General features: G+C 38.9%; 1 protein-coding gene across 9 annotated transcripts in view; it reads right to left on the reverse strand.

Moving 5' to 3' along the window:
* Positions 1-24,540, reverse strand: part of IFT88 (intraflagellar transport 88) — a 74,316-nt gene that overhangs the window by 46,898 nt on the left and 2,878 nt on the right. For 6 of the 9 annotated variants that reach the window (XM_089899770.1, XM_089899765.1, XM_089899764.1 and 3 more), the window contains exons 2-11: positions 20,562-20,657; positions 17,077-17,139; positions 11,450-11,506; positions 10,267-10,320; positions 9,579-9,642; positions 8,849-8,918; positions 5,795-5,885; positions 4,269-4,373; positions 2,012-2,114; positions 829-943 (exon numbers count right to left, since the gene is read on the reverse strand). In XM_089899770.1, the coding sequence (XP_089755896.1) occupies positions 829-943; positions 2,012-2,114; positions 4,269-4,373; positions 5,795-5,885; positions 8,849-8,918; positions 9,579-9,642; positions 10,267-10,320; positions 11,450-11,506; positions 17,077-17,139; positions 20,562-20,657 (818 nt within the window). The other 3 variants (XM_089899763.1, XM_089899767.1, XM_089899771.1) reach the window with 3 other exon arrangements.

Below are 24,540 nucleotides of genomic sequence, written 5' to 3' on the forward strand. Positions count from 1 at the left end.
CTTTCTTGTTCTCAATAATTATTCCTTCAACTTAATCACTATACTACCTCTTGATTATGGGCTGTTAAGCACTTAACATATACTATATAATATTATTATCTTTTTCTAAAATGCTCAAATTCTTGGCCTCACCTGGGTTAAAAGTACCTCAAGGGCATTGTGTTCTGTAAGTTAGATATTTGCTGATGATAATGAGATATCATGCATAATTCGAAAACAAATTATTGTGAAAAGTGGCATTTACAAAGAAATTAACTTTCACAGAGGCTTTGTACTGTGCCTAGGAGAAATTATGACCAGTAAGTATCCTGGTACCTTCCTATGTTCCCATAGTTATAACCAGACCATAAGGTAGTCTACTGTTTCTGCTCCTGAAATACTGTAAGAACAGGAAACATCCCAGCATCCCCCTCTTCTAAGATTCAACAGTAACCCTTCCTCTCACTCTTCCCTTCTCAAGCTGTAGTAAGAATGTAAGGAGGTCTTGGTTTCCAGTCTTGCATTCTGGAGTCTGGTATGTTCTAAAGAACCGCTGTTTGATTTGGTGTTGGCAGTAAGCTGTATTATGGCGCTAATTGCCCGCATTATTCCCTATATAGGCCCATTAGCTTAGTTTCATTCCAACTGATCACATATTATGCCTTCAACCTTTAACTTCCATCACACAAACGCATGCAAGTAGTCACAAGGGGACAGACCAAAGTACTACAGCTACAACAAGAATCTAACACCTCTCATGTACAGATACCATAAAGCACTCAGCCCACTGGCAACGCGTCAAGAGTGACCTTGTTTCTGAAGAACGACACTTAAATTTTACACACTTACCTCATTTCTTTATGGACACTTGGAATTTGATCTAAGGCCATTCGGTAGAATTTAATGGCTTTGGAATAATTTCTTTGCTTTAAATAAATATTTCCCATATTCACTTTCAACCGTCCTAATTGAAAAAAATTTAATGAATATATAATATCCTACTTTGTTCACTTTTTCTATGATATTTTAGATGACCTTAATTTATATTTTTTGAAGGTCTTCTCAACTTATGAAGCTTCAGACATTAACTAAAATTCTCACTTTAAAACAGTTATACTATTTTCATGTATGTGCACACTGAACTTCTGCAAGGAATTGCAACTCAAGACAGATGGATTCCTGGAAACATGGCTAGAAAACAAGAGTGACATTATAAAACTGGAGTTCTGTTCTTCTAAGAAAACATGGGACTTAAAAAGTATTAGATAATTCAAAATTAGACCTTCTTTTGGGCGTTATTCCAGCATCTCCCAGAGCTCCAAGATGTACAGTTTATCCTTTTTTCCCCACATTTTCTACGGTAAGCATTTATGAATTGGTGAGAAAAAGTGTTTCTACAAAACTTGAGACTCAGCTCAAATGCAACATCCACTCAGAAAGCTTGTCTAGACTTTCCAACTCGTACTCAAGTAACCCCACGCCTCTTCTCACCAGGACCTGGGGGTCTGAGGTAACGGTCAGCTCTCCATAGTCCTGACCCTTCTCCACTCTGCAGGGCCCACCCCACGGCACAGGATGAAGAAGCCTGGAGCTCAGGAACAAAAAGAGTACACTTACCCGGTTTAAACTATATGATGTGATAGTTTAATAAAATATTAAAGAAAATGATATTCTGATACACTTTAATACTGAGACCAAAAAATTACACAATATAAATGCTAAATATAAACAAAAGTCTCTTGTGGATAATTATACAAGGGAAAGCATGTTCTGTAGGTTGCCCTGGCTCATTCTACCTGTGATACAGAATACTGTTTTCATTTACTGTTAGGCAATGTATCTTATACCAACTGTATTTCTTCATTTGTATTTGTGTGAATTTTCATATCTTTAAGCAGGGCACCTCTATCATAAATATGAATTTGCTCAGAGCACAGATCATTTCATTATAAGAAAGCATAAAGTGAGGAAATTGTAAATTAACGGTACAAAAGAACTATACTTATTGGAAAAACTGACTATACACACTTACCTGCATTGCTAAACATCTTATTTTTCACTATAACTTGATAGGTGTTTAGTGCTTCAGGATACATTTCGTTAGCTGAATACTGACTGGCCAAGTTGAAAAGAACCTAAGGAAAATATATTGCAAAGAGACACATAATGATCATTTTAGGCCCCTTTTGCCTATAATCTTTCTAGAGATTAAAATACTATAACAAAGTTAGATGCTTCTATCAAGATTCCCAACCCATTAAGCAATGAAGTACACAGAGAACACCTTGCATTCCAATATGAACCAGAACATTAAGACAGGTGGGAGCTTCCCTGGTGGTACAGTGGTTAAGAATCCTCCTGCCAATGCAGGGGACACGGGTACGAGCCCTGGTCCGGGAAGATCCCACATGCCACGGAGCAACTAAGCCCGTGCGCCACAACTACTGAGCCTGCGCTCTAGAGCCCACGAGCCACAACCACTGAGCCCGTGTGCCGCAACTACTGAAGCCCGCGCGCCTAGAGCCCGTGCTCCGCAACAAGAGAAGCCACCACAATGAGAAGCCTGCGCACTGCAACAAAGAGTAGCCCCTGCTCACTGAAACTAGAGAAAGCCCACGTGCAGCAACAAAGACCCAATGCAGCCAAAAATAAATAAATTTATTAAAAAAAGACAGGTGGAGCGTTCCTCTAAATTTCACCTAATTTTCCATGTATTCTTTCTAATTAATGGATTTGCTATCTTTTAATCTCAGGAAGACCCACAAAGAATAAATGTGTATTATTACTATAGCTGGTAATAAAAGGAATAAGGAAGAGAGTGGACCAAACTCTCTTTGTAAATATAAATTAAACATCATGTGGAATACCTTAAACCTTAATTTGTACAGTATTGCTGGTCTACGTGCAAATTTATAATTTAAATCATTAAGTTATAGTAAATTATATTCCTAAAGGAAAAAAAATAATCATCACAAATTATTCCCAAATCTAAAGGCTCCATGGAATTTAAAAATATTAGCTATAAAAAAAAATATTAGCTATAAATAGTAAACATAAAAAAATTCTTCTTGGGCTTCCCTAGTGGTGCAGTGGTTGAGAGTCCGCCTGCTGATGCAGGGGACACAGGTTCGTGCCCTGGTCCGGGAAGATCCCACATGCTGCAGAGCGGCTGGGCCCGTGAGCCATGGCCGCTGAGCCTGCGCGTCTGGAGCCTGTGCTCCGCAATGGGAGAGGCCACAACAGTGAGAGGCCCACGTACCGCAAAAAAAAAAAAAAAAATCTTCTTATTCTAAGTTCTAATGTCCTTTTTTCCACTTGTTTAGCATATGAAGACTTTTCCTACTGAAAACATACCCTTTTAAACAGCAGTATAAATATCAAAGAAGTGTCTTTTCAGAATTGAATGAATTTTGCTAGAAATTAGCTGGTTTTTTCCCCCTACTCTCCTTACAGAACATTATCTTATTCACCTAGTTTGAAGTTCTCTAAAATCACAGACCAAAAAGTCCACATTAGAATCTCGTTATCGGGGCCTCCCTGGTGGCGCAATGGTTAAGAATCTGCCTGACAGTGCATGGGTTCGAGCTCTGGTCCGGGAGGATCCCACATGCCACAGAGCAACTAAGCCCGTGAGCCACAACTACTGAGCTTGAGCTCTAGAGCCCGCGAGCCACAACTACTGAAGCCTACACGCCACAACTACTGAAGCCCATGTGCCTAGAGCCCGTGCTCCGCAACCAAGAGTAGCCCCCATTCGCGGCAACTAGAGAAAGCCCGTGCGCAGCAACGAAGACCCAACGCAGCCAAAAATAAATAAATAAATAAATAAATTAGAACCCCATTATCTCTCTCTGTTTGGTGACGGATGTTAACTGGACTTATTGTGGTGATCATTTCATAATATATACAAATATCAAGTCATCGTGTTGTATACCTGAAACTAACAGAACACTGTATCCCAATTATACCTCAAAACAAAACAAAATGAATCTCGTTAAAGTATCCACACTGAATAGAACCCAAATATTAGCAATCTTCACGAGTCCTTGGCTGGTAGGTTTACAAGTATTTACTACATTATTAAAAATGACTAATTAACTAACTAAATTACATACCAATGATAAGAGTGGTCCCATGAACTAAAGAGTATTATTAATCTAATTCTGGGCACCTTAAGTCCAATAAGGCTTAAAGAACAAGAGAAAACAAGAAACAAAAATGAAAAAAGAGTTCTGGAATCTATAAATTCTCGCCAAGGCAACTGTACTCAACAGGTGCTTCATACTTACTGAGTAAGTTAAATCCAAATTGATGTTTTCTGGACTTGTAACTTGTTCTCGTTGTCTCACCAGGACTCTCTCTTTTCTTCCTGCATCTTTTGCCTTTTCTAAGGCCTGAAATCAAATGTAGACTGTGTAAACTCCTTTGAGCACTCACACGGAATTTGGTGCATTTGGGAAGTGTCTGCGGGAAGCAGGGGTGGCTGCCATTACCCCTGGGTTCCCTGATGCCCCGTGTGCTCCTACCATAAACCCCCCTTCTATTGTTTAAACGGGAGCTCTTCCTCCCGCATGGAAAGCCCGAGTGTCTTCTCTGGGAAAGAAGAGGAAGCATGGGGGTTAAGACCTGGAGCACACCTGCCCCACGTCGAGGTTCTCCATCACCTCACCTCCCACCCCCTTTCGGTCTGACCATGTCTATCTACTTCCTTTTTCCTCCCAACTCCTGAATCTTTGGTGTTTTAATTCAATCTCATGAGGTAGGAATTTAGGTGGATTTGTTTGGTTTCTCGGATGCTCAAAATACAGACAAGTATTGGATCATGGATAACTGCTACCCAATACGACAACAGATCCTTAGTTTCGCTCAGATCTTACTCAGGACGCCAAGAACCTTTTATCGATTTCCACTGAGAGACTGACCACAGTCACATTAATTAAACATGGAATTTTTTTTTTAGAACTAGATAAAAAAGCACAGGTTCTGTGAGCAATAAAAGTAGCTTATACTGGGGCTTCCCTGGTGGTGCAGTGGTTGAGAGTTCACCTGCCGATGCAGGGGACGCGGGTTCGTGCCCCGGTCCGGGAGGATCCCATGTGCCGCAGAGCGGCTGGGTCCGTGAGCCATGGCCGCTGGGCCTGCGCGTCCGGGGCCTGTGCGTCCGGGGCCTGTGCTCCGCAGTGGGAGGGGCCACAACAGTGAGAGGCCCATGTACCGCAAAAAAAAAAAAAAAAAAAAAAGTAGCTTATACTGAATCTTTCTAATGGTATTCATTGATCTGATAACTAAGTCCCAGAAATTATATTTATGTGGTATGATGGCCAAAGTAATGTGAACAAAGCAAACTAAGAGAAAAGATTCAATTAAAAAAAAAGCAGCAGAGTTGGATTGCCAAGAAGCAAACCACGATTTTGCAGTTTACTTAGGACAAAATACTTTAGAGCAGTCAGCCTTGAAGGAGAAAACAGCCCTTAGTGCTGTGTGTGGGTCATGGGCTCCACCTGCAGCAGGCTGTGCGTCCAATTCAGCAGTCCACCAGGCTGCAAAATTTAGCCAACCGATGCACTGGAATTTTTTCCCCTCCTTAAATGACCGATGTGAAAAATTACAAAATCAGCCAATTGTTTTGACTTCAGAGTTTATGAAGCAGAGTTACAACTGCAGGTTCTCAAAATAATTATTTCAGTGAAAACTCTAAGGCCAGTCCACAACAAAATGAAAGTATTTATCTATACATGTGCTTAGATAGGTACATACATAAAGATACATATGCACACACTTCATAATCTTGAATCTTACCAGTTTATGAACTCACCAATTTTAAGTCTCCACAACTGTTAGCAATACAGCTTTCTTCTACCAACTCATTTACTTTCTTCTCTAATTGTCTTATCTTTTCTTCTGGACTGTTAAAGAAAAAAGTAAGTATATTTTGAATCATTCAACCCCTAATAATACATACAAAATTTAACCTACTTTTAACATTGTCCATCATGTGCTTATAAACTTTAAAAGTAAGTCACAGATAAGACAAATATATAAGTGTCCTTAAAGAATAAATGTGCCACTGTTTTTAATAACTACATTATATAATTATTCATAATAGTAAAAATAGCTAACATTTATTTAGCATAAGTGTAATTTAATTTTGAGCTAAATGCTTTACCCTAATTATGTCACTTAATCTTCACAAGAATATTTGATACAAGTACTATCATTATCTCATTTCACTGACAGGGAAACTGAAGTTTAGAAAGTTAAGTATTGGCGGTCCAGTGGTTAGGATTCCGTGCTTCCACTTCAAGGGGCACGGGTTCGATCCCTGGTCAGGGAACTGAGATCCCACAAGACACACAGGACGGCCAAAAAAAAAAAAAACGAAAGAAAAGAAAGAAAGTTAAGTACTAAGCCTGAGATCATACAGCTAATAAGTAACAGAGCCAGGATTTAAACACATGATAAGGTAACTCTAGGGCCATGCTGTTGCATTACCATCCCCAAAGGAAAGCAGATTCTATGGCAAATGAAAAACTTTATCTATGGTTAGAAAGACTGAAGACCCCATAAAAGAGAGAAAAATTATTTACTACCAAATAGATACCACAGAGACTTTTTTTTTTTTTTTTTTTTTTTGGCCGTGCTGTGTGGCTTGTGGCATCTCAGTTCCCCGTCCAGGGATCGAACCCGGGGCCATGGCAGTGAAAGCACCGAGTCCTAACCACTGGGCCGCCAGGGAAGCCCCACTCACCACAGAGACTTCTAACGAGGTGAGGAAGTTTAAAACCCTGACTTCATTAGTAGCAAACGAAGTGTCCCCAGATCAGCCATGTTTCAAACACAACATCAGTGTTGTTTTACTACCACTTTCTTTCAATAAAACACAACACTCTGAATGTACATTACTGCCTAAATAAACTTTTACTACAAATATATCACAGTAAACATCAATTCTCTTAATTCTCTACAAATGAACTTTTAAAAAGAACACAGGAATAAATTTCACAGTATAGGTTTGTCTATAAAATCATATTCTTCAGTAAAACCTGGGATTAAGACAACATATTTTATTAGTTTATAGGGATTGCAAAATTCTAATAACAGATGGTGGCTTTCTAAAGGTTAAAAAGTTCAGAATTCAAAGTACGGAATTCTATTTTCAAGCTGTCTGAAACACTCTAATAAATGTCTTTAAATGTTGCTTACAGGTTGTTATAATTAAGCCTAAAATATCAATATAAAAATGTAACGCTAAAACTCTGTAAGAGAATTTTATGAAGACAGTGGAAGTCACTACCCCATCCCTACCAGCCGCCAGGAGAATGAACTCTGTGCAGACACTGCTGGGCGCCTCCACAGGAGCCTGCCGCCGCCCTGCGTCCCTGAACACGAAAGCTAGGCTACAGGAGAGTCTCACCCTCCTGCCGAATGTCTGGTTCCATCAGGCACGTGTGATGAATTTCTGGCCAATGAGAAATGAAGACGCGTCTGCCTGGGGCAGATGTCTCCCGGAAAGATCCCTGCTCTTCAAAGAGGACCTAAGACTGAGCACCTTCTGACTCTAGGTTTTATCAACTACAGGAAGGTTCTGAACTCCCATGGCCCTCCTGGAATCACGAGGATGGGCAGGCTCTTGAGAAGAGCCAAGAGAATCAGAAAGAAGCTGAAGCAGCGTGAGGTTATTGAGAAGTTAAATTAACCATCCTCCAGACCTCCTGTTATGGGAGATAATAAAACATTCTTGTTGTGTGTGTTTTTTCTGACATTTTCAGCTGTTAGCAGCTGACAGGATCCTAAATGACATATTTAAGTAAGATAACATGTATTTATTAGCAAACTTGCTGTCATTAACTAGGATACAAAGTAAACTGACTTTCTATAGAAGTTCCTTATTAGTCAAAAAGAGAAATTATGTAATTTATACAATAGCCCAAATACCAGGTTTAAGAATTACAATTTAAAAACATGAGCCCTGGGGCTTCCCTGGTGGCGCAGTGGTTGAGAGTCCGCCTGCCGATGCAGGGGACACGGGTTCGTGCCCCGGTCCGGGAAGATCCCACATGCCGCGGAGCGGCTGGGCCCGTGAGCCATGGCCGCTGAGCCTGCGCGTCCGGAGCCTGTGCTCCGCAATGGGAGAGGCCACAACAGTGAGAGGCCCGCGGACCGCAAAAAAAAAAAAACCAACAACAACAACAAAAAAACACATGAGCCCTGGAAGTAGACCGCCTGGGTTCAAGTCTCAGTCCTGCCGTGTACTAGCCTGACCCAGCGAGCTCTCCGTGCTTCCCTCCCCCTGAACTGATGACACAAGAGCTCAGGGAAGCTCGTGCACAGTGCAGGGCACGCAGTGATCGCACAGAGAGCACTAGGTATATGCTGGCTGCTATCACTATTTGTAAAATCTAATGTTGCTTAGATATCAGTAAATGTACACAGCTGAGTTTACACCATAGCTTTTTAGCTACTCTCTAGTCAATGGCACAAAACTAAGTTAATTCTATAAAAAATTATATTTCTCAATATCAATATGACAAACTAACATACATTTTCTTAATTTTTTTCTTTGAAATATCCTTTTAAAATAAGAATATCTTATTACACGTACAGCAACATTTGGCCTTCAAGAGAATCAATACTGGCACGTATAAAAATCAGACATATCTTCGAGTCAATATTACAGTAAAACTGCATGGAATACACAGGGCTGCTTTTCTGAGACTTGATTCTTTTGCTAGTTCCGAGAACCAGGGATGATGCTTTGGTTACTATTCTGCTGACATGAACTTTTCAAATACGTAAGGATTATGTATTTGAGAAGTAAAAGTTAAGAACATGCAACCAACCACAGCAGAGCAGCACAGGACTTGCATACCTGTCTTCGTTCCTGGCCTCCAGGGGCGGTGCAGGGCCCCGCGACTGACCGAGGGGGTCGAACGCAGAGCCTGAGACACAGTCAAGAGTTCACGTTTAGTGCTCAATCCAGCACAACTGAACGGATATGAAACCGCGCACATGCTATTTAATTTACCTATTTATTAAATGGAATGGACATTTTTTATGCTTACATAAATATTTTGCATATTAAGAAACTGGTAAGATTTTTAACATACATAAAAACAAGTAAATAAAACTGTGTGTTACCATGTAAAAACAAAAATAAATATCTCTCAGTATTTATTTCTCCCCCATAGTAATCTATCCCTATTATGAACTCTAAATGGCCAATCATGTGAGTAATAACCTGGTATTAGCCTTTTAATTTTCCATTACTGGTATAATAATCATTAATTTTTGTCATAACAATTTTATTTAAAAATTATTATTTAACTTATCATATATTTAAATACTATTTTCACCTTTAATTCTTTAGCTCTAACTCACATACAAATTTTAGATGTAGAACTCGGTATATTTTGACAGATTACATGCCAGTGTAACTACCACCTCAACTGGGATGCAGAACATTTTCATCACCCCTTTCCTTTCTTAATGGTACCTAAAATAATCAATGGCATGTTAGATATGGTAATATATTTACACATACAAAAACATTTTAAAAATTTAAAGATCTGAAAAAAATTAATAGCTGAAATAGAACAAACCTCTCAAAGCTGCTTTGGTAAAACCAGCTGCTCTCACTGCTGTCATGGGTCTAGTAACTCCATCCTTAGGAGAACAAGCATCATTTAAAGAGCATTCTTAAATAAGACCTGCCTCTTACTTGCAGAGCTGCACGACACACGTTGTAATACAGCCTAGCGTGTAACACTGGTTTCGTCCCCTGCCGGCTTGCTCCGTGCTCCCACCTCCTCATGTGCCGGCCTGTCTGCACTTCACCTTTCCTCTGTCAAATTCTGATTCCTTGTCTAACTGGACTTACTCCCAGTTTGAAAAGAAAAGCACTATTAAGGATTTTTAGATAGTACCTTACGCAGCTTAGTAGCTGGCTACTCCCCTACTTTTGGTTGGTCTCCTATATGCCTAAGAGAGAAACCACAGAAACTGCTGTAAATGACAGCAAAGAAAAAGCGGGTCCCAGAGTACATCCTACAAGCAAACTATCAGGCCTATGTCCATTCCCAGTGGGATTTCATTTGAGACCTGAGTAAATAAACCTGTAAATAAAGTAAATAAAGAGACTTTGCCACCAAAGATTTCAAACGGTCCAAACTTTAGCCCACAGTTTAAAGAACCAGGGTCACTATATAAGTAACAACTTAAAAAAACGTTGGTAATAATATTCTAAGTCACAGGAAAGGCCCAAAATGAACACCCACACAACGGAGATACCTGAATAGCCCCTGTCATTGGTCTTCCCATTGACGATGCCAGGGATGTCTTGGACTAGTAAACAAAAAACTAAGTTAAAACGATTCCAAAAAATGCCTACATTTAATTTTATAAACCAAAGTATAAAAGTTTTCTTTGTAACTCTTTTTCCTTCATCCTATTGGCAAGTAAACCTAAACATAATTTTTTTCCATTTATCTCCCGAGGATATAGGATCAAACAATAAAACTCTAAAACAGGCATTGGCAAACTATAACCCTCAGCCTTTGTACTGGGACACAGCCGCAGTCCATTTGCCTGTTCATCGTCTGTGGCTGCCTCTCTGAAAATGCTGAGCTGGGTTCCGAAGAGCCTAAACCACAGGGCCCTTCACAGGAAAGCTTGCTGTCTCCTATTCTGAAACATCACCAAAAACCAAATTTATGAGTGATACCTGCTTTGGTTGATTAATAAACGTATGCGTCACATGACACACTGTTATATAACGTATAAGGCCACTTTCTTCATTCACAGGAAGGGACACTTGGAAGGCAAGTGCCCGGGACCTCTAGGTTCTAAAACCATTTTTATGACCCCTAAGAAATATTATCATAAAGACTAGGAAACACTATTTCACCTCATTCCTCCATTTTTCTCCCATTCCTTTATTATTTCACATAAGCTAAAATATCCAAATTGTAGGTACTTTGGGCAAGATTTAAAAGATTTTCTTTTATGGATTTTAATATAGCATCTTTCCTCCAACGATCTCAAATAAAAGCAAGACCCAATTATATGCCTCTGAAGTTTTTCTTAAATTTTATTTTTTCATGTATTAATTAGTAAGTTTTTAAAAATTATAAACATTATATTTAAATAACATCTAACCTCACATAAGATATACGAATGGAATACACATGACACTTGGTTATATTATATAGAAAATGAAAAGAAGTCAATCAACAAACACGAGGTTTACAGGTAGGAAAAGACAATAAAATATTTTCTGTTATATTTAAAACCAAAATGACTAGAATATTCAAAGCTATTAATCAACAATATATAATGTTCATCACTAACCAAAATGGAAAATATATCCAGGTCATGGGCTGAAAGGTAGCCAAACTTATGTAGAACTAACTGCCTAAACTGAACTTATGTATGAGAAAATGCATCTTCATATCTTCAGCTTAAGAAAACCTACCCCACATCCAGTAGCTACAGGTCTAGCAACTGCTGTGCTTGGTATTTTAGCAGTTATCTTGGGGAGGAAAAAAAACATAGTTAATAGAATTCAGATTAAGTTATATAATAGAAAACTGGAAAAGAAATAGAAAATATAGGCTCATCAATAGAGAAATATTTATATAATGTTTAGAATAATTTCTTTTAAATTATTCTAAATATTAAAGAGCTCAAGTATTTTAAGTATCAGGAAGGAGACCTATTCTGGAACTCATTTTAAAGAAGAAAAGGGACTTTAGCATGACTTGAGGGGCCAATAAGACAGATGAGTCTTCACGGTCACGCCTACCATTCATTTTGTGTGATTATCACTGCCAGACCGCTGGGTCTAACAACAGACAGAGGATCTCAGGGAATCTGGGGTTGAATCTCAGCTCTCCCTCTACTTGCTTGTTTATTTTATCTCTTTGAACCTAAATGTTCTCATCTCTGAAATAAAGATACAAAGTATGCTGATCACAAAGTTGTAACTGGAATCAAACAGGACCACAGAGGTGAAAAAGTGCGCTAAACAGGTTAGCTGTTGGGCATCTTTGTTTAAGTATTTGATTAAAACATCATTTTTAGAGGAGCTCTGCTTCTGGCTTGACGGACCACTGTTTTAAATATCTCTCCCTCTAAGAACTACTAAGGCGGCTGGGGACAAAAATATTTTTTTTTGCAAAAAATCAGTTTGGATACATTAGAGAACCATCAAGGCCATGAGGAATTACAAGGCCTCAAGCTGAGGAACAGAAGGGAAGACTGAGGGCTGAGCTGCATCTGGGCTGCTCTTCTCCCAGCGGTGTCTGTTAATGCTGAAGGCCAGGCCGCAAGGGTGAACAGAGCTTTTCACAGAAGACAGGACTGAAGACATAAACCCTGGAGCTGGGCCTGCTGAGGTGGCAGCCCTGGGAATCCTCCAGTATTCAGACTTGACTAATCTCCAAAGGCTACACTCAGACTGGAAGGGAAATCAGAAGGACACCAGCCCTTGTAAGACCTGAGCCCAATTTAGAATCATCTCAAACTCAATTGGCTTGAGGTGATTCAGGGTTCCTTGCATCTCTGAGGCCATAAGCAAAAGTAAATTCTCTCCAGTAAAAGGTATCTGTCCTGATAAGGCAGCCACTACCCACATGTGGCTGTTGAGCATTTGAAGTGTGGCTCAGGCAATAGGATCTGGATTTTAAAATTTTACTTACTTTTAAATGATTTAAATAGTCACACGTGGCTAGTGGTTATCACACTAGACAGCAGAGACATACAGCCGTATATTATGTCTAAAAATTTTCATTTACAATGCCTGGCATTCAATCTAAAACAACCAGACACATAGGAGCAAGACTACCTAACCAAAACCAAGAGAAATAAATGGAAAGACAGGCAGAAGGGGAAACATGCGATGGAAACATCAGACACAGGCTTTAACACAACTATGGTCGATATGTTCAGCGAATTAAAAGACAAGATGACAATTTCAGTAGAGAACTAAAAACTATAAAAAATGGATAAATGGAAATTCTAGAACTGAAAACTGAAAATAACATAAAATTCTGGCATTGTCCAGAAAGTAGTAAAATACTAAATTATACTAGACTTTGATAAGTTAAAGATGAGTATTGTAATCTTTACAAAAACACTAAAAAACGGCTAAAGAATGTAAGCTCCCAAGATAACAGAGGGAGAAATGGAATAATAAAAAATAAACAAAAGAAGATAAGAGGGCTTCCCTGGTGGCGCAGTGGTTGAGAGTCCGCCTGCCGATGCAGGGAACGCGGGTTCGTGCCCTGGTCTGGGAAGATCCCACATGCCGCGGAGCGGCTGGGCCCGTGAGCCATGGCTGCTGAGCCTGCGAGTCCGGAGCCTGTGCTCCGCAACGGGAGAGGCCACGGCGGTGAGAGGCCCGCGTACCGCAAAAAAAAAAAAAAAAGAAGAAAGGAGAGAAAATGAAACAAAAAAGGCAGGAAAAAACAAACAGCAAATACTAAGGCAACAAATTTAAACCAAATCAGTAATTTCATTAAACGTAAATAGACTAAAAGAAGAAGATTATCTGACAATATTAAAACAAAAACAAAAAACCCAGAGCTCTATTCATGCTGCTAATAAATGCATCTTAAATATATAGATATGAGAATGCTGGAAGTAAAAAGATGGGAAAGACATACAATGTAAACACTAGACAAAAGAGAGCCTGAGTAGCTCTAGCAATATACTAGTATTTGACAAAACAGACAAACAGCATTACTAGAGACAGGACATTTTATAACAATAAAAGGGTCAATTTAACACAAAAATATAACAATTCTAAATGTCTTTACTCCAAATACATAAATCAAAAACCTAAGAAAAAGAAAGAAAACCACAATCACAGTGTAAGATTTGACCGTTTTTCTCATTAATAGAACTGTAGTTCCTCTCCACAAAAAAAAAATTAGTAAAAATATAGAAAATTTGAACAAAACCATTAACAAACTTGACCTAATTGACAGATAACAGGCCTTGGAAAAACATGAAAAGGAAGGATGTGGGTCTCAGCAATATTTTTCTGTGAGAACAAATTGAAGGAAAGAGACCATTTTTCTTTTTAACTACTCACTAATGACTAGATCTGTTCTTCTGGGTTTTATTTTTGGCACTGGACTGATCTCTTAAGTGGACTGGATCCTACGTTACCTCTTTCTTTCTTCACCTTGCACCCTCACCCACAGTGCCTTTCCTCACAGATCTCAAGGGCAATCTGAACTGTGCACATCCTTAAATATTCAACTGTAAATCTATCTTCTAAGCAGCCTCTTCTGATTGTCCCAACTAGTGATAAAGAACTTATCTTTGTGGTCCCATAGCAATTTATACTCTTTTTACAACACATAATACATTATGCCTTGTAATTTCTATTTCTGTCCATTTTATTCTCCTCCTTAAGTTCCTCTAGAGCTAGCTGGAATTTTATCCCTCTTAAGTGAGCCCAGTCCCTTTCATATAACAGTTGCATAAATTTTTCCCATTTAATACAGTATGTAAGGTGTGATGAAAATATCATTCAAGGCGGCTGGAGACCTGAGCTCTGTCCTGGTTACAGGTAAGTGTGAGACCTCCCCTCCCCAGGCTTGTTTTCCTCATCATAACGTGAGGATCTCTGAAGTCATTTCTAAATATGATGAAGGACCAGCCTGGAGACATTACCACCTGTCTGACACCCAGAATCCCTAAACTGAAGACAATGTTTGCTTATTTACTAAGTCACGTGATAAAGATCTGTGGAGGACCCACAGCAGGCAAAGAGAGAACAATATGACGGTCTGCCTCCTCAGAAAGCTTATGGCCTTGTCATTAGCCAAGCGCAAGAACTTAGCCTACAATTTTCTTTCCATAATGAAGGTAAACTTAAAATTAAAATATAGCTTGTGGAATGTGTAGTCAAGAATTGACTTCACCCAAAGAGAGGTCTGGCTTTGCCCTTTGCTACTGGGAGGAGATCTGCAGGCCCCTGGAATGTCCTGTATGACACACCCCTGTTTGCCTGGGGGCTTTGGCCACCAGACAGTCTAAACTTCAGACTTATGAGCCTGAACCTCCAGGAGGGGCTGGAGACTAACGGGCAGCCATAAGGACAGTATGTGATGGAGCTCCATGAAAACTCTGGACACCAGAGTGGTGGGAGGGCTTCCTTGCTGGCAATCCTCCCAAGCACCGTCACCACTCAGAGCGGCTGGGAGGTTAATGCTACCCAGGGCTCCACAGGGAAAGGATGACCAGAAGCCCCATGTTTGGACCCTCCCAGACTGTGCCCCGTGTCTCTCTTCTCTGGGCAGATTTAACCTGTATCCTTCCCCTGTAATAAACCGTAAGCATACCAGCTTTCAGCGAGTTCTGCGAGTCCTTTCAGAAAACGACCGACGCTGAAGGTGGTTTTGCAACTGGTGTCAGAAGTGAGGACAGGGGCTTCCCCGGTGGCACAGTGGTTAAGAATCTGTCTGCCAACGCAGGGGACACGGGTTTGAGCCCTGGTCCAGGAAGATCCCACAACCGCGGAGCAACTGAGCCCACGAGCCACAACTACTGAGCCTGCGCTCTAGAGCCCGCGAGCCACAACTACTGAGCCCACATGCCACAACTACTGAAGCCCGCGCGCCTAGAGCCCGTGCTCCGCAACAAGAGAAGCCACCGCAATGAGAAGCCCGCACGCTGCAACGAAGAGTAGCTCCCGCTCGCCGCAACTAGAGAAAGCCCGTGTGCAGCAACAAAGACCCAACACAGCCAAATAAATAAATAAATAAAAATAAAATAAAATAATGTTTTAAATAAATTAATTTTAAAAAATTGGTCAAATGATCTTAAACAAGGGTGCCAAGACCATACAATGTGGAAAGGTCAGTCTCTCCCAAATGGTGCTGGGAAAACTGGATATCCACACAAAAGAATGAAATCAGACCCTTAATCTTGTATCACATACAAAAATGAACTCAAAATGGATTAAAGGCCCAAACGTAAAAAGACCTAAAACTATAAAACTCCTAGAAAAAAAACATAGGGGAAAATTTCATGGCATTGGACTTAGTAATGATTTCTCAGCTATGACACCAAAAAGCACAGGCAACAAAAGCAAAAACAGACCAATGGGACTACATCAAATATAAAAACTTCTGTGCATCAAAGAACCCGATCAACAGAATTTTAAAAAAGCAACCTATAGAACGGGAGAAAATACCTGCAAAGCATATACCCAATAAAGAATTCCTACAACTCAACAACAAAAAAATCAAATAACCCAGTTAAAAAATTGGCAAAATACTTGAAGACATTTCTTCAAAGATGATATACAAATGGCCAAAGAGCATAAGAAAAGACAGTCAACATCACTAATTATCAGAGAAATGCAAATCAAAACCACAATGAGAATCACCTCATACCCATTAAAATTGCTACTATCAAAAGAATAGAAAATAACAAGTGTTAGTGAAGCTGTAGAGAAACTGGAACCCTTGTGCACTGTTGGTGGGATTGTAAAATGGTGTAACCACTATGGAAAACAGTAATGGAGGTTCCCCCAATAATTAAACATAGAACTACCATATGATCCAGCAATCCCACTTCTGGGTACATATCCAAAGAATTGAAAACAGGGTCTCAAGATATTTGCACACTCATGTTCGTAGCAGCACTATTCACAACGGCCAAGAGGTGGAAGCAACCCAAGTGTCCATGGAACAAAATGTGGTCCATCCATACAATGGAATGTTATTCAGCCTTAAAAAGGGAGGAGATCCTGACACAGGCTATACCGTGGATGAACCTTGAGGACATTATGCTACATGAAATAAGCCAGTCACAAAAGGACAAAAACCGTCTGATTCCACTTTTATGTGGTACCCAGAATAGTCAAATTCATAAACACAGTAGAAGGGTGGGGGTCAGGGGCTGGCGGAGGGAGATGGGGGTTGTTGTTTAATGGGGACAGAGTTTCAGTTTGGGAAGACAGAGAGTTCCAGGGATCTGTTTCACAACAATGGGAATTAATTTAACACTACCAACGTGTACATTTAAGAACAGTTAAGATGGTAAAGTATGTGTTTTTTACCACAATAAAAAAAATTCACTTACTGGAGGTCTTCTGCCGTGACTAGTTTTCACAGCTTGCTGAAAAGCTGTGTCATTCTCCAATTCCTAAAACAAAAAGGCAAATTTCACATCCAACATGAAGTGACAATTTTTTAAATGTTTAACCTCGACTGCTTGGTGTTCATGATCCTCTATAATCCATCGTCCTCCATCTGCTGACATCCAGGTAGGGCTCAAGGACTCCCGTCCTCAAATCCCCCTCACACTGTACAAAATACCAAAGCCCCTTCCCCCCTCAGGGAGAGGAGTAATGACAATGTCAGTCAAGTTTAAGGCCATTTCACTGGCTACTGTTCAAATGGGTGCTATCAACACATGTGGTTAAAAGATCAAGTCTGCAAGGATATGGCCTTTCTACTGTCTCTCTTTTCCAAGAAGTTGGAGCAGTAGGAACAGAGAATCACCCCCATCCCTTTTCCCTCTCTCCCTCCCCTCTCTTCTTCCATATTCTGGACCATGGCCTTACCTGAGAAAACCTTAGGACAGAAAAAGGCTGTATTCTCTCCCAGAAATGGGGCAAACACTTGCTCTGGTTTCATCTCTGCTTGCCCAAGTGAAAATGGCTTTTCATCTCACGGGAGAGGTAAAGTCTGAGATTCAGACTAGAGCCAGCCTAGGCTCCAGCGGGTCCAACCTGTGATGCCACTTGGAACCAAAGCCTCCGTTGAAATAAAACGTTACTATGCTTTGCTGATTCCTGACCTATGCTCACATTCTCTCTGAGGAATCGGAGGAAAGTAACATTAGTCAAGTGCAAGATACCAGTGTTTCCGAGTTTCCTGGACAAAATGCCATTGTAGCCTCTCTCAAAAGCACCAAGCCTCTCCAACTGCCAGTCTACGCAGCCTTTGTCCCCTGTCTCTTCAGCAGCACAGGTTCGGCTCTAGCCCTCCATACACCTGTGCTCAGTTCTCACACTCACCTCCGATTTGCTGCAATCTACTTCCCACAGAAACATACTTGCTGATTATTAAAAAACAAACACAAACAATACACAAAAAATGGAGTCGATGTCAATTAGCTTTTAAAACCTTGGAGACAATTAAAGTAAAACGTTTGTATAACCAAAATGCTAATACAATGTACTTTAAATGTGATTATGTACAAGGATTCTTCTTTAATTTTACTTCAAATAATCTTCATAATCTTCCATATCAACTACATAAAATGAAGTAAGTACACAAGTCTCAGCCATAGAAACCAGGCAACTTTCACACGAAGTACAAAGCCACGGGCTGCCTTTGAAATAATTATACTACCTTGGCACATCTTTTAGGAAAAGCCTTCCAATATTCCTAAATTATTAGTAAAATTTGATTAATCAGCTCAGTGAAGTCTCAATGACAAACTAAAAACTGTCAACAAATTCTCCAATTACAAATACCAAATCAACACAATTTTTGTCATTTTTTTCTTTGTTCATGATTTGATTAACAATTTGCATAATCTATGAACACCTTAGCAACTGTTTCAAGTAATTCAGTTATATATTAATTTACACCAATTAATTAAAATAAAAGAAAACCATGGGTAAACCAAATTTTTTATTTTACTGTGTGATTTATTTTTGTGTATGATATTCTGAATATTTGCTTCAAGTTAAATAATGAAGCCACACTGTGATGACCTGAAGAGTTAGGAAGTTTCTCTGATGTTTCTAAGAATGATCATGATGATACATTAATTCCACTTGTGGGACTCTACCCAAGGAAATGTTTGATCACAATAGAGAAAATTATTTATGCATAAAGTTGCTCATTGTGCTATTGTTATTAATAGGGGCAGAAAACTATAAATAATTATCCTATAGTCAGAAAATAATCAACTGTATATAGTCGGTATTAAGCAGCCATTAAAATTATATTTAAATTTTTAGTACCATGAAACTTTGTTTATGATGTAGCCAAATGTAAATAAGCAAACAGAAAAGTAAACATTAGTTCAATTCCAAACATGCTAAAAGAAAATTGTATGTGTATGCATGAACGAAAGACAAAGCAACAAAATGTTAACCGTACTCATTTCTGACTGCTGGGTAAATTATGGGTAATTTTGTTTTTCAACAATGAGCACATTTTTTTTTTTTTATACATATAACTTTTACGACTGGGAGAAAGGGAGAGAGTCAATGGTTTTCATAATTTATACTAGCTTAGGAAAATGCCCATGCTTTAATACAAATTTTTAAAAACTAGTCTATGTAATCATATCCGTATATGTATAAGTGTTTGTATACAGGGACGGAAGAACCTGAATATATTAAAAGACAAGGGAATACAGCAAAACATCGGGTGATATATCTAATACAGGTGTTCTTCAGGTAATAGTATTCATGTCATTTTATTTTTTTCTCCAATCTTATGTATTTTTCAAATTTTCTATGATGAACAGTATCTCCTAGATTTCTTTTTCTCCTAGATTTTTATTTCATATAGAGTAAGTGAATGATTTCTATTTTCTTTTCTTGCTTTCTCTCTAGGTCTCAAATTCACAGGCAAACATTTTTCTCCAGAGGAAAAAACAATTCAAAAATGACTGAAAGCCATATGAAAAACTCTAGAATGAGATTTCCTAAATTAGTTTAAAGTCCTCTAAATGCTAATATTTGATTCTTAAATACTAGCAAGTAAATTAACGCCCACATCCTTCATCCTTACTTTTTTTCACACGCTAATTAAAGATAACTTTATAAAGAGTTTTCTTTAGTTTTTGTCTTTTACAATTTGGAAACTATAACTCTCACAATAATGTAAACAGATTTAAGATATTCAAGTATTTGTCTTAGTAACAATTTCATCCTGTAATTACTATACTACTAAATATTAAGCAGATATAGGTTTGTTGACATAAGCGAATATTCATAAAAGGGAAAAAGCAGGTTACGAAACAGTACACACAGTATGATACCATTTTATCCAAAAACATACAGAGATACAGTATACATATACACATACATATGTGCATAGGGAAACATTTAGCGTTAAGCACTGTAAGTTAATGTTTATCTCTTCTGGGTGGTTTCATAGACAGTTTCTATGATTTTAATTTTTCTTTATATTTATTTCCATTCTCTAATTTTTCTATAAAATACTTGTATAATTTAATTCAAAGAAGAAAAATAACTACATGACATTTCAAATTTAGAGCATTAAAAAAAACTGATTTTAGGTACTTCAAGTGATCTAAGTCTTGTAACTTACATATTCAGATAATTAGTACAGAAGAATACAAGTATATAATTGATCCTAATTCTTTCCCATAGACTTTTTCACATCTTTATGCTGCAATTACTACTATTGGTAGAAAGTACAGTCTTCAGTAATAGCACTTTTCTAGGCTTTTAATCAACTTACTTAATCTAAAGCATGATAAAGCAGAACCCTCAAATCCAAAATTTTCATGAACCAGCTGGTTAGCAAAGACCAATGTAAAAAAAAAAAAAAAAAAAAAATTTTTTTTTTTTTTACCTCAGTATCATAGGTTGGATTGTAGTCATTATAACCAGAATAAAGATCATCTTCATCTGTCTCTGGGGCCAGGTGTACATTTTCCATCATTTGTACCTATGAAAAATCACTGCTGTAAATATATTCTTCGAATAAGAAATAATTGTTAATTGAAATAAAGTATACCTATTTAACAACCTTTCTGGTCAAATTTATCTCTACATGTGTTTATGGCTTAAACTTTTTTTCATTTCAAATTCTTAAAACTAGATATCAAAACAGACACAAAGGTCAATGGAACAGAACAGAGAGACCCCAAAAAACCCATACATATATGGTCAACTGATTTATGACAAAGGAGCCAAGAATATACAATGAGGAACGGACAGTCTCTTCAATAAATGGTGCTGGGAAAACTGGACGGCCACATGCAAAAAACAAATCTGGGCCCCTACCTTACACCATAAACAAAAATCAACTCAAAATGGATTAAGGACCTGAAACCATAAAACTCCTAGAAGTAAACACAGACAGTAAGTGCCTTGACATCGGTTTTGGTGATATCTTTTTTGGGTCTAACACCAAAAGCAATGGCAACAAAACTAAAAATAGATAAGTGGGACTATATCAAACTTAAAAGCTTCTGCACAGCAAATGAAACCATCAGCAAAATGAAAAGGCAACCTGCTGAATATCTGCAAATCATATATCTGATGAGGGGTTAATATCCAAAATATATAAAGAACTAATGCAACTCAACAACAACAATGAAAACTTGATTAAAAAGCGGACATAGGGGACCTCCCTGGTGGCACAGTGGTTAAGAATCCGCCTGCCAATGCAGGGGACACGGGTTCGATCCCTGGTCCAGGAAGATCCCACATGCCTCAGAGCAACTAAGCTCATGTGCCACAATTACTGAGCCTGCTCTCTAGAGGCCACGAGCCACAACTACTGAGCCCGTGTGCCACAACTACTGAAGCCCGCACGCCTGGAGCCCATGCTCTGCAACAAGAGAAGTCACCGCAATGAGAAGCCCACTCACCACGATGAAGAGTAGCCCCCACTCGCTGCAACTAGAGAAAGCCTGTGTGCAGCAATGAAGACCCAACACAGCCAACTAAATAAAACTTTTTTTAAATGTCAAAAAAAGTTACTTAAAAAAAAAAAAGGGCAGAGGACCTAAGTAGACATTTTTCCAAATAAGACATACAGATGGCCAATATGTACATGAAAAGATTCTCAACATCACCTATCATCAGGGAAATGAAATCAAAAGAGATTTCAGCTCACACGAGTTAGAATGGTTATTATAAAAAAGACTGGGACTTCCCTGGTGGTGCAGTGGTTAAGAATCCGCCTGCCAATGCAAGGGACACGGGTTCAATCCCTAGTCCGGGAAGATCCCACGTGCCCCAGAGCAACTAAGCCCGTGCGCCACAACTACTGAGCCTGCGCTCTAGAGCCCACGAGCCACAACTACTGAAGCCCGTGTGCCTATAGCCCGTGCACTGCAATGAAGAGTAGCCGCTGCTCTCCGCAACTAGAGAAAGCCCAAGTGTGGCAACGAAGACCCAACACAGCCAAAAATAAAAAATAAATTTTAAAAAAAAAAAAAAAAAAGAAGACCCAACACAGCCTAAATAAATAAATAAGACTAGAGATGGTCATTCCTTGGCAGTCCAGTGGTTAGGACTCCATGCTCTCACTGCAGAGGGCCCAGGTTTGATTCCCTGGTCAGGGAATTAAGATGACATGAGCCGTGTGTTGCAGCCAGAAAAATAAAGACTAGAGATAAGCACTGGTGAGGATGTTGAGAAAACGGAACCCTCATGTACTGTTGGTGGGAATGTAAGCTGGTGTAGTCACTGTGGAAAACAGTATGCAGGTTCCTAAAAAATTAAAAATAAAGTTACTGTATGATCCAGCAATTCCACTTCCGGGTATTTATCTGAAGAAAATGAAAACACTAACTCAAAAAGGTATTTGCACCACTACGTTCATTGCATCATTACTGACAATAGGCGAGATATAGAAACAGGGCTTCCCTGGTAGCACAGTGGTTAAGGATCCGCCTGCCAATGCAGGGGACCCGGGTTCGATCCCTGGTCCGGGAAGATCCCACATGCCTCAGAGCAACTAAGCTCGTGCGCCACAACTACTGAGCCTGTGCTCTAGAGCCCACGAGCCACAACTACTGAGCCCACGAGCCACAACTACTGAAGCCCACGCACCTAGAGCCTGTGGTCCGCAACAAGAGAAGCCACCGCAATGAGAAGCCCGCACACCGCAAGGAAGAGTAGCCCCCGCTCACTGCAACTAGAGAAACCCCGCGTGCAGCAAGGAAGACCCAACGCAGCCAAAAGTAAATTAATTTTAAAAAAAAAGAAACTAGGTGTCAAAACATTCATTCATTGCACTTGTTTCACATTTATTCCACACCCACTACATTAAAAGGACAGTGATAGACACAGCTGATTGTACTGATTTTCAAGGAGCTTAGTATCAAGTGAAGAAAGGTATGTAACAGTCAATTATAATGCAAGGCAGAAATCACTGAACACCTACCACAGGGCTAAATTAAAGAGACCAACAACACAAAATGTCAGCAAGCATATGGAGCAATCGGAATACTCATATGTTGTTTAGTGGTAGTATAAAATGGTACAATTTTAGGAAAAAATCTGGCAGTCTCATAAAATTAACATGTATCTCTTATGACCCAGCAATTCCACTCCAAAGTATTTATCCAAGAGAAATGAAAATATATGTCTATAAAAAGATTTGTTTAAGTGTATTTACAGGAGCTTTATTCACAATATCCAAAAATTGGCAACAGACCATACCCATCAATAGAATGGATAAGCAAAAGGTGGCATATTTAATGCAATGAAGTACTACTCAGCAATAAAAACCAGTGCACTGATGACATTTATAACAATACATAAAAGTCTCAGTTATGCTGAGTAGAAGAAGCCTCACACATAACAGTACCTAATGTATGCTTCAAGTCCTAGAACAGGCAAAACTATGGCAGAAAACAATCAGAACACTAGTTGCTTCTTAGAGGTGGGGGGTAGGGACTGAATGGAAAAGGGCATGACAGAATTTTCTGAAGTGATAAATGTTCTATATCTTGACAGGTGATTTGATTACACAGACGTATGCATTTGCGAAAACTCAGTAAATGCATACTTGAGATTTCTGCTTTTTACTGTTTGTAAATTTTTTCTTGAAAGAAAAGACTATAAACAAATATTGAACTATAATTAATATACACACTCAACTATTTAAGGGCAAACTTAGTATCTGTAATTTAGTTTGAAATGTGTAAAAATAAGATGGATAAAAGGATCGATGTGATAAAGCAAGTACAGAAAAATGTTAATGGTAGAATCTATGTAGCAGGTATGATGTTCACTGAAAAATTCTTTAAAATTTGCTGTAGATTTGCAGAGTAAATTTTCATAATAAAATGTGAAAAAAGTACAAAACAAGATGAAACAGATGTCAAAGCAAAGTAAAACAGAAGCATGGGAGAAACGTAATTATTGTGCACGTCTACTGTAAATGTGGTAATTATCAGAGAACTGGGGACAAACTCCCAGAAGACCACTCATTCAAATTGAGTCAATATTTTTGGCAATTTGGGAAGGGGGCTGTCCAGTTACCCAAGAAATGTAGTACCGAATTACTTTGTGTATCTCAAAATACATATTATCTTTAAAGCCTGTACAATATTAAGTGCATCAGTAAATTCCTACAAAAATTTCAGCTTAATCTTATTGCTCAGTAAAATGCCAGATATATATGGCCACTCATAAAATTTTAACATTACTTTAATAATAAAATTAATCTTTTGATATAATTCACATACCATAGAATTTACCCTTTAAGTACCATTCAGTGATTTTTAGTATATCCACAAGGTTGTGCGGCCATCACCACTATCCAATTCCAGAACATTTCATCGCCCCATGAAGAACCCTGGGGCCCTTTA

This window comes from Delphinapterus leucas, chromosome 18 (genome assembly GCF_059928025.1).
Source record: "Delphinapterus leucas isolate spDelLeu-1000000601 "Yukka" chromosome 18, BTC_Dleu_Yukka2, whole genome shotgun sequence".
Taxonomy (NCBI): Eukaryota; Metazoa; Chordata; class Mammalia; order Artiodactyla; family Monodontidae; genus Delphinapterus; species Delphinapterus leucas.